The sequence below is a fragment of the Saimiri boliviensis genome, chromosome 4, assembly GCF_048565385.1.
Source record: "Saimiri boliviensis isolate mSaiBol1 chromosome 4, mSaiBol1.pri, whole genome shotgun sequence".
In the NCBI taxonomy this organism is placed as follows: Eukaryota; Metazoa; Chordata; class Mammalia; order Primates; family Cebidae; genus Saimiri; species Saimiri boliviensis.
In genome coordinates, this window is record NC_133452.1 from 59,173,648 (window position 1) to 59,182,969 (window position 9,322).

Sequence of the window (9,322 nt, forward strand, 5' to 3'; positions counted from 1 at the left end):
AAAAAGTTCTGGAGGCCAGGCTTGGTGGCTCATGGCTGTAATCCCAGCACTTTGGGAGGCTGAGGCAGGTGGATTGAGTGAGTCTGTGAGTTGCAGACCAGCCTGGGCAACAAGGTGAAATGCTGTCTCTATCAAAAATACAAAAAATTAGCCGGGCATGGTGGCGCACACCTGTCGTCTCATCTACTCAGGAGGCTGAGGTGGGAGGATCACTTGAGCCCAGGAATTCAAGGCTGTAGTGAGCCAAGATCATATCACAGCACTCCAGACTGGGTGACAGAGTGAGACTCCCAACTCAAAAAACGTCAAAATGTTCTGGAGCTGGATAGTGGATGTGGATGGTAATGACGGTTGCACAACAAGATGAATGTGCTTAATACTACCGAACTTTACACTTAAAAGTGGTCAAAATGGTAAATCTTATGTGTATTTTACCTCAATTTAAAAGAAGACTACAGGTACAGAATGAGCCATTTACTTTCATTATTGATATACTTCGTCCAGAAAATACAATAATTACCAACCACAGCTGCCATTTAGCTCATCAGCTGCAAATATTTTGTGTTCTTCTCGTGCTAACATACTTGTAGACATAAAGCAGGTGGGGATATGACCCCTGTACCTTTTAGTTAGGGAGACCAGGCTAACACAAAGGAGCATGCAAAAGTTAACAATATGAGACAAAATGTTTAAGATGTAAATTTAGGTGTTAAATAAGTGGTATAAATAAGAAATGCTTGGACACTTAAAATACCAGATCAACTTTGCATTTATTCAGCATCTACTATAATCTAAGAACTCTACAAAACTTAAAAAGGTCAAAGCAAGCCGGCCGCGGTGGCTCATGCCTGTAATCCCAGCACTTTGGGAGGCCGAGGCGGGTGGATCACGAGGTCAAGAGATCGAGACTATCCTGGTCAACATGGTGAAACCCTGTCTCTACTAAAAATACAAAAATTAGCTGGGCATGGTGGCGCGCGCCTGTAATCCCAGCTACTCAGGAGGCTGAGGCAGGAGAATTGCTTGAACCCAGGAGGCAGAGGTTGCAGTGAGCCGAGATCGCGCCATTGCACTCCAGCCTGGGTAACAAGAGCAAAACTCCGTCTCAAAAAAAAAAAAAAAAAAAAAAAAAAAAAGGTCAAAGCATATAATCTCCCTTGTTTTGAATTTTCAAAAGTGGTTTCCATTTAGATTCCACTTTAGAAATCCCTAGTTCCTAGGATGTGAAGCAGTTGATGGCTAGAATTTGGCCTTATTGGACCCTGGAAGCTCTTGAGGTGTCTGTTCATCAGACCATCATCTAATTTTTATTCCCAGCTTCCTTTCTTTACTTCCTGGAAGTAGTTGATCAGGATGCTAACAAAGGATCACCTCACGGTCTGTCTTCCATAGGATAAAAGGAAGTGGAGGCTGGACACTCACTCGGCGAGTAGAAGACCTGTGGGAGCTTCATCCGTCCTTTGATGTCGTGGTCAACTGTTCAGGCCTTGGAAGCAGACAGCTTGCAGGAGACTCAAAGATTTTCCCTGTAAGGGGCCAAGTGCTCCAAGTTCAGGCTCCCTGGGTGGAGCATTTTATCCGAGATGGCAGTGGGCTGACGTATATTTACCCTGGTACATCCCATGTAACCCTGGGTGGAACTAGGCAAAAAGGAGACTGGAATCTGTCCCCAGATGCAGAAAATAGCCAAGAGATTCTTTCTCGATGCTGTGCTCTTGAGCCGTCCCTCCACGGAGCCTGCGACATCAGGGAGAAGGTGGGCTTGAGGCCCTACAGGCCAGGCGTGCGACTGCAGACAGAGCTCCTTGCCCGAGATGGCCGGAGGCTGCCTGTGGTCCACCACTATGGCCATGGGAGCGGGGGCATCTCAGTGCACTGGGGCACTGCTCTGGAGGCCGCCAGGCTGGTCAGTGAGTGTATCCATGCCCTCAGGACCCCCACTCCCAAGTCAAAGCTGTAGATGACATAAAATGACAGCAAATAGACTAAGAGACTGTTGATCAAAGCACAGAACAGATTCAAATAACTTTTCCACTGCATGGAAGTTTAATTAGACATTTCTTTGTTTTCAGCATTAGAAGTGGTACAACATGTAAGCTGATCACAGTGGCATGCCTAGAGTCCCAGCTACTTGAGAGGCTGAGGCAGGAGGATCACTTGAGCCCAGGAGTTTGAGTCCAATCTGGGTAACATAGCCAGACCCCACCTCTAAAAAACCCAACAACAACAAAAGAAAAGGTGCAAAATGTAGACTTATTTAGGAAGTCTTGTATTAATGACATAGGGCATAAAGATCTATTTTTTTCTTAAAAATATTTCTTACAGAGTAAAATTTCTTTAGATCTGATGTCCAAGGATCTATGCAGATTTATATGAATAAGGAAGCTATACAGATTTTGATATGATTTGGCTCATAAATTCACAGAAGGAGATAATGTATGGAAAACGTTTAAATCACTGTCAATTGCAGAGCTGCCCATGATCTTCTTAGGTTATAACCAAGTCATCAATATCATTTCTCTAAATAAAATTACACCGTGATCACACAATGCAGGATTACTACGTTTAATTGAAGACAAAGCATGCTTGCTGTTAGTACTAGCGACAACCTTTTCCTCCCCTCAGCTGGTAATGATGGTAGGAGACAGAGATGAAGTCGCCTATGGATGTCATATCTATTCAATAGCTGCTTGGGGTCAAACACCTAAGGGTTGTACGTTCCATTACTGTAAGTGATTGAGAGCTGGCTTGCAATATGGTTGACTTTGCCTAAGCATTTTTGAAGATGAACAGCATGTGCAGCCAAAGAACTAATTTGCTAATTAAGGTGGAACAATCATTCTGAATGAAATATAATCAGAGTATTCTGTGGTTTTTTAAGAAGTATTGGGAGGAGGGGAATGTGTCTCATAATAAAATGAGTTAAAATTGTCCAGGCGCAGTGGCTCACGCCTGTAATCCCAGCACTTTGGGAGGCTGAGGCGGGTGGATCACGAGGTCAGGAGATCGAGACCATTCTGGTCAACATGGTGAAACCCCATCTCTACTAAAAATACAAAAATTAGCTGGGCATGGTGGCACACGCCTGTAGTCCCAGCTACTCTGGAGGCTGAGGCAGGAGAATTGCCTGAACCCAGGAGGCGGAGGTTGCGGTGAGCTGAGATCGCGCCATTGCACTCCAGCCTGGGTAACAAAAGCGAAACTCCATCTCAAAAAAAAAAAAAAAGAGTTGGAATTGTCGAGTTAAAAGAATTTAACCTGATTTTTGACTCAGACCTACTCAGAGCCTTTAATGTGTGCATGCGTATTATGAATCTTCTAAAGGGTTTGGGTGGATGGAAAAGGACGTGCTGTATTGAGGTAAAGAGGCTTGAGGAGGCCGGGTGCAGTGGCTCATGCCTGCAATCCCAGTACTTTGGGAGGCTGAGGTGGGTGGATCACCTGTGGTCAGGAGTTCAAGACCAGCCTGGCCAAAATAGTGAACCCCTATCTCTACAAAAATACAAAAATTAGCTGGGCATGATGGTGGGTGCCTGTAATCCAAACTACTCAGGAGGCTGAGGTGGGAGAATAGCTTGAACCCAGGAGGCAGAGATTTCAGTGAGCTGAGATTGCACCATTGCACTCAAGCTGTGCACAGAGCAAGACTCCGTCTCAAAAACAAACAAACAAAAAAACAAAACAAAGAGCCTTGAGAAAGGGATTTAATTTTATTTTGGGGAAGACGACTTCTGTTACATGATACAATAAGATACATTTTGGACATCCAGAGTGAGATATAGGGTTGCCAATGAAAGTGTGGAAAGAGAAAGCTCTCAGCACAGTTACAGCGCTACTGCTGTGTTCGTCCAGAACTTGCATATGATTTTGTTTGCAGAAAACATTCTGCTGGTAGACAGTGAGAGAAGCCCACCAGTGTTTTATGTGATCATAATAATTCCCTGCAGTATTAATATTCTCAAGTAAAATCAAGTATGGGATCTTTTCTTTGGATTTCCACTAGGGGGTGGTGTTGTATCAGATTCGGATAACTTGTTACATTCAAAAATTTAGAAATGACTAGCAATAAAAGATGGATACCAGGTGTATAGAGTGTGTGTGTGCTTCTTTTGAGGTTTTGGGGTTTATATATCCCAAGTGAAATTCTTCTGAATTCTGTTTTAAGCATTTGAGAAATGTGTAAGTTTAGACAGACTAAAAACACATGCATCCTACATAATCAGTGAAAAATAAAATGTTATGATAAAATGGCATTTTTAAAAGAATGAAATAATTTTTAGTAGTTAAAATTGCAGGATACTATTCAGAACAGGTAGAATTTCAGTCCTTTCGAAGCAGCTTTAAGTATACGCCTTTGTTCATTATGCCTGTGGTTTAGATCCCGTGACATTTTTATTGTGTGTAGTGGGCTCACAGTCTATGACCTTTGCCTATTTGCTACTCTAGTTAAGCTTCACTCTGCATTTTATATTTATATTTATTTTTATTTTTTGAAACGGAGTTTCACTCTTATTGCCCAGGCTGCAGTACAATGGCAGCATCTCAGGTCACTGCAACCTCCACCTCCCGGGTTCAACTGATTCTCCTGCTTCAGCCTCCCAAGTAGCTGGGATTACAGGCATTTGCCACCACGCCCAGCTGATTTATATTTTTAGTAGATATGGGGTTTCTCCGTGTTGGTCAGGCTGGTCTCAAACTCCCGACCTCAGGTGATCTGCCCGCCTTGGCCTCCCAAAGTGCTGGGATTATAGGTGTGAGCTACCGCACCCGGCCTGCATTTTATATTTCTAAAGCAGAAAGCTACAAGAATGCAAGATTGGAGGCTTCTTGAGAAAGTGGTCATGGCTGCATGTCCTGATTTCATTTTCACTAATTGCTAAATATTTGTTCCCATTGTCTCTGAAATATTCATTTTGGTCAGCAGCTGCCAACCCAGGCTGTACCTTAGAATCACCTGGGAAGTTTTTAAACAATGTTGATGCCCAGCCCTGCTTTATGAAATTAGGATCTTTGGTGGGTGGGGCAGAGTTGCTGCACATGTGTTTACTTAAAGCTGTCTGCAACATTCTAACAGAGAGCCAGGGCTGAGAAGCACTGAGCACTTCTTCCCTCCTCTCCTCTTAGGCCCCTGCCGCTAGCGTCACCATTATCCTTCCCTGCCATCTCGGTGCATCAAGCTCAGAGGGATGTGCTCACTCAGGCTGCTGTATCCTTAGGCATTTCTGGGCAGGGTGGCCTAGAGCAATTAGCTATCTCCCAAAGTAATTCTCTAGAAATACTGGAATCACCTTGCTGGCTATCAGTCAGCTGTTTAAGACAGCTATCTGTCTTCATCTGAAAGACAAGAGACTAAACATACAAATGGGCAATGGCTAGCCTATATAATATATAAAAACAGAACTCTGGACCACAAGCTGTAGCAACCTGCCCAGGAGACCAATTCCCTTATCTACAATAAATAACACAAGAAGCCAGCCTGCTATGTGAGTATATCAGACTTGCAGGAAGCCAGATTGCTATCTCTAGAAATAATCCAGAAAGATAGTAACTTGTGTAACAATTGGCACAAAACAGCCAGGACTTGATTAATAATTGACAGCATCCCTAATTTTGGCCCCAACTACTAACTTAGAACAAATCAGAGAAAAAAAATGCATTTGCCCCCACTTCTAACTTAGGACCAACCACATAGGATGCTCTGCTTCCAGTTAACTCACCTACAGTGTCCCCATGCCAATCGGGACATATGTGAAGTCTTCTCTTTGTTCTATTGTGAAGCTTTCTCACCCCTCTGCCTACATTGGAATCTCTGCCAAATGTAAGTGTGGTGGGCTGACTCCCTTGCCATAGTAAAATCTAAAGAAATAGGCTTTGCATTTCTCATTTGACTGGTATATTAGGGTTCTCCAAAGAAACAGAACCAGTAGGACATATGTAGACATACAGAAAGAAATTTCTTATGAGGGTTGGCTCACACAATTATGGAGGCTGAGAAATCCCATGATTTGCTGTCTGCAAGCTGGAGGCTCAGGAGAACTGATGTAGTTCTAGCCCAAACCTGAAGGCCTGAGATCCAGAGGAGCCTGTGGAGGAAGTCTGAAGGCAATAGTGCTGATGTCCAGGGACAGGAGAAGACAGATGTCCTAGCTCAGACAGCAAATTTGTCCTTCCTCACCTTTTTCTTCTGTTCAGGCCCTCAGCAGATTGGATGATGTCCACTCACATTGGTGAAGATAATCTCCTTTGCTGAGCTTACTGATTCAAATGCTTATCTCTTCCAAAGATATCCTCATGTATACACCCAGAAACAATGCATTTGCCAGCTAGCTGGGCACCCTTAGCTCAGTCCAGTTGACACATAAAATTAACCATCACAGCTGATCGTCATTTACTTCAAAGATTTCGATGTTTATATAAGTTGAGGTCTTCCAGGGTGATCAGGGCTACTGCCTGAGAATAAACTGCTTTTCTTTTTTTTCTTTCTTGTTTTCTATTTCAGAACATCTTTTATTTTTTCTGAACATGGAGAACAACTGATTTCCTTCTTAAATCTCTGCTTTCAAGTGTCTGGCCTTTGTGGCTGGGTGTCTGCCTGCTGTGTCTGTGACCCAGAGGAACAAGGCTGCTTTGAGCTCTGTCATTGCCCGTGTGCTGCTTCAGCAGGCAAAGGTTATGCACAAGCACAAACTTTTAGGATTTGTTTAAAACTTTTGGGATTTTACTTGCTTAGGAAGAAAAAAAAAAAGTTAAACAGAAAGGCCATAGCCCAGTTGGACACAGTTGTATAGAAGAAAGGCTGTTTTTAAAAATGACATATATTCTTCCTTTCATTGAATAATGCATTCAAATCAACTGATATTTGAACCAGTTTTTCTCAATCAATTAAAAGCTTTTAGAAAAAAGGAACAAAAGAATGGTGGAACCTGTGTCCACTGGGAGTTGTAGTTCTTAGAAACCTGTTCCAGGACTTTCATAACTTGTCAAATATTTGAAATGAATGTGGCATTTTTTATTTCTCTCATCTTTCTTCTTGAGGGTGTGAATGATGGAGACACATTTGAAACCTGCTTCCTCAGGATATCATTCACTCAAGAAAAGCCAATTGAGATATTTAAGCGGTCTCTTTCTTCTTGAAAAATCTCAGCAGTTTGCCACCAGACCTGGGGGTTTATTATCCTAAGTGACTTTGCTGCCTATAAATCACAGCCCTAAGTAGCTAAAGGGAATGAGTTAACCAGATCTCTTATAAATATAACCAATGTTTCTTCAATTATTAGCAGAACAATTGACTTCCGTCTACTCGGGCACCTGTCAACCTGGCCTGCAGCCATGATTCCCACAATTCCACCTCCCAGAGCCTTGAATTGTCATTTTTGTTCCCCTTGAATTATAATTTTTTATACTGGTGCATGTTCTATGGTATGAGCCCATTCCCCAATTTTTCACGTATCACAGTATTTCTCTTCCTTGCAGCCTCAAGTTGTCTGGCAATGGAACTCAACCATCATGGTTGAAACTCCACATGGTCCTCCTGTTCTGCCCAGGCCTCCTTTCCTGGGAAATCTGCTCGGGCCTGGAAGAATCACCATGTTGGGAGTATTCCACAGGCCCTGCCTCTCTGGTCACAGCTTATTGGATCAGAGGAACTGTCAGGTTTAGGCTCTGTTGCAGGTAATGGAACCCCCTTAAATATTTGCTTGAACAAGGTGAGCATGTATTTCGCTCACATAAAAGAAGCCTAGCTATAGGCAGTTTAGGGCTGTTGTTGGGGTCTCCAGTAGTTATCAGTGATCCAGGCTCCTTCCAGCTCATACTATGCTATCTTGAGGTTGTGGCCCCTTGCTCACATCCAACAGGGCAGTCAGAGCTCCGGCCATCACATCACTACATCCACCCTCCAAGGACACTTCCCAGAAGGTTCACATAACACTTTTGCTTGTATTTTACTTCATAGGATTTAGCCTTGGGATTACACTGAGATTTGAGGGAAGCCGGGAATGTAGTCTTTGGTCTTGGTGGCAATGTAAAAGTCAAGGTTTTAGCAGGCTTTACAAAAGTATCAAAGTATAAATTGAGTTAGGCCAGTGTTCGGGCTCGGAAACTGAAACCCCAGAATATGGCACTTTGACATGCTGAACTGAAGATGTCTCAAGGTCTCTCTGATCTCTTCTATCCCAATCCTCTGTCTCTCCCGAAGCACAGAATGCAGCTGCTCTCTGAAGTTCCCTTATCTGCCTAAAGTCCAAACCACCAAAGAAAAAAATCAATTACCTCTGGTCCCTTCCCTGAGTTTTCATGAACTGAACTCATATGACAGGAAGAAAGACTTAAGTCTGTCAACACACCTGGACAGACTTCTGTCACAAACCACTATCTGCTCTGCAGGCCCAACAAACTTTATCCCAGACCAGTATATGTTCTTTAAACCCATTGAATTCCCCTACAAATCATTTACAACTCCCCTAAAATCATCTACACTTTCCCATCTTTCTTTCCCTTAAGAAAAAGGTATAGAACCATCTGTACCCCATTGCATGGTGGAGACTCACTCTGATTCTTCCCTGTGCACGTTAAGAAATTTGTATGCCTTTTCCCCTATTAATCTGCCTTTTATCAGTTGGTTTCCAGTGAACCATTAGAGGGTCAAGAGGAAAATTTGCCTTGGCCCCTACAACAGTCAGATTAAGAATTCGCACTAAGGATTTCCCAGTGATGGGAAATCGCTATCGACCTGTGGACTGGGGCTGACAATCCAAGTTGTTTAGGTTTAGGTATACAAAAACCCCTTGTATAAGCAAATTTATAAAAACAAACAAACAAACAAACAAAAAACCAAGGAAGCCAGGCAGAAGAAGAGAAAAGGCAGAGGAAGAAGAGAAAAGGCAGAGATGGAACCACCAGGGCCCACGAACTGTTGGGGAAGCATTGAGAATGACCTTGCTTCTGATCCAGCCCTCCTTCTTACCTTCTCTCACTGGACAGTCAATTCTATATTCCTCGGAAACCTCACATTAAAAAAAAAAAAAAAAAACAAAACTACTTTTTTTTTTTTTTTTTTTTTTGAGACGGAGTTTCGCTCTTGTTACCCAGGCTGGAGTGCAATGGCGCAATCTCGGCTCACCGCAACCTCCGCCTCCTGGGTTCACGCAATTCTCCTGCCTCAGCCTCCCGAGAAGCTGGGACTACAGGCGTCCGCCACCATGCCCAGCTAATTTTTTTGTATTTTTAGTAGAGACGGGGTTTCACCATGTTGACCAGGATGGTCTCGATCTCTTGACCTCGTGATCCACCCGTCTCGGCCTCCCAAAGTGCCGGGATTACA

At 43.3% G+C, this 9,322-nt stretch overlaps 1 protein-coding gene across 1 annotated transcript in view; it reads left to right on the forward strand.

Annotated features, from left to right (window-relative positions):
• Window positions 1–9,002, forward strand: part of DDO (D-aspartate oxidase) — a 30,817-nt gene extending 21,815 nt beyond the window's left edge. The window contains exon 5 of the mRNA XM_003935965.3: window positions 1,393–9,002. Within this exon, the coding sequence (XP_003936014.1) occupies window positions 1,393–1,960 (568 nt within the window). The 3' untranslated portion in view covers window positions 1,961–9,002. The remainder of the gene's footprint in view (window positions 1–1,392) is intronic.
• The last annotated feature ends 320 nt before the right edge of the window (window positions 9,003–9,322 follow it).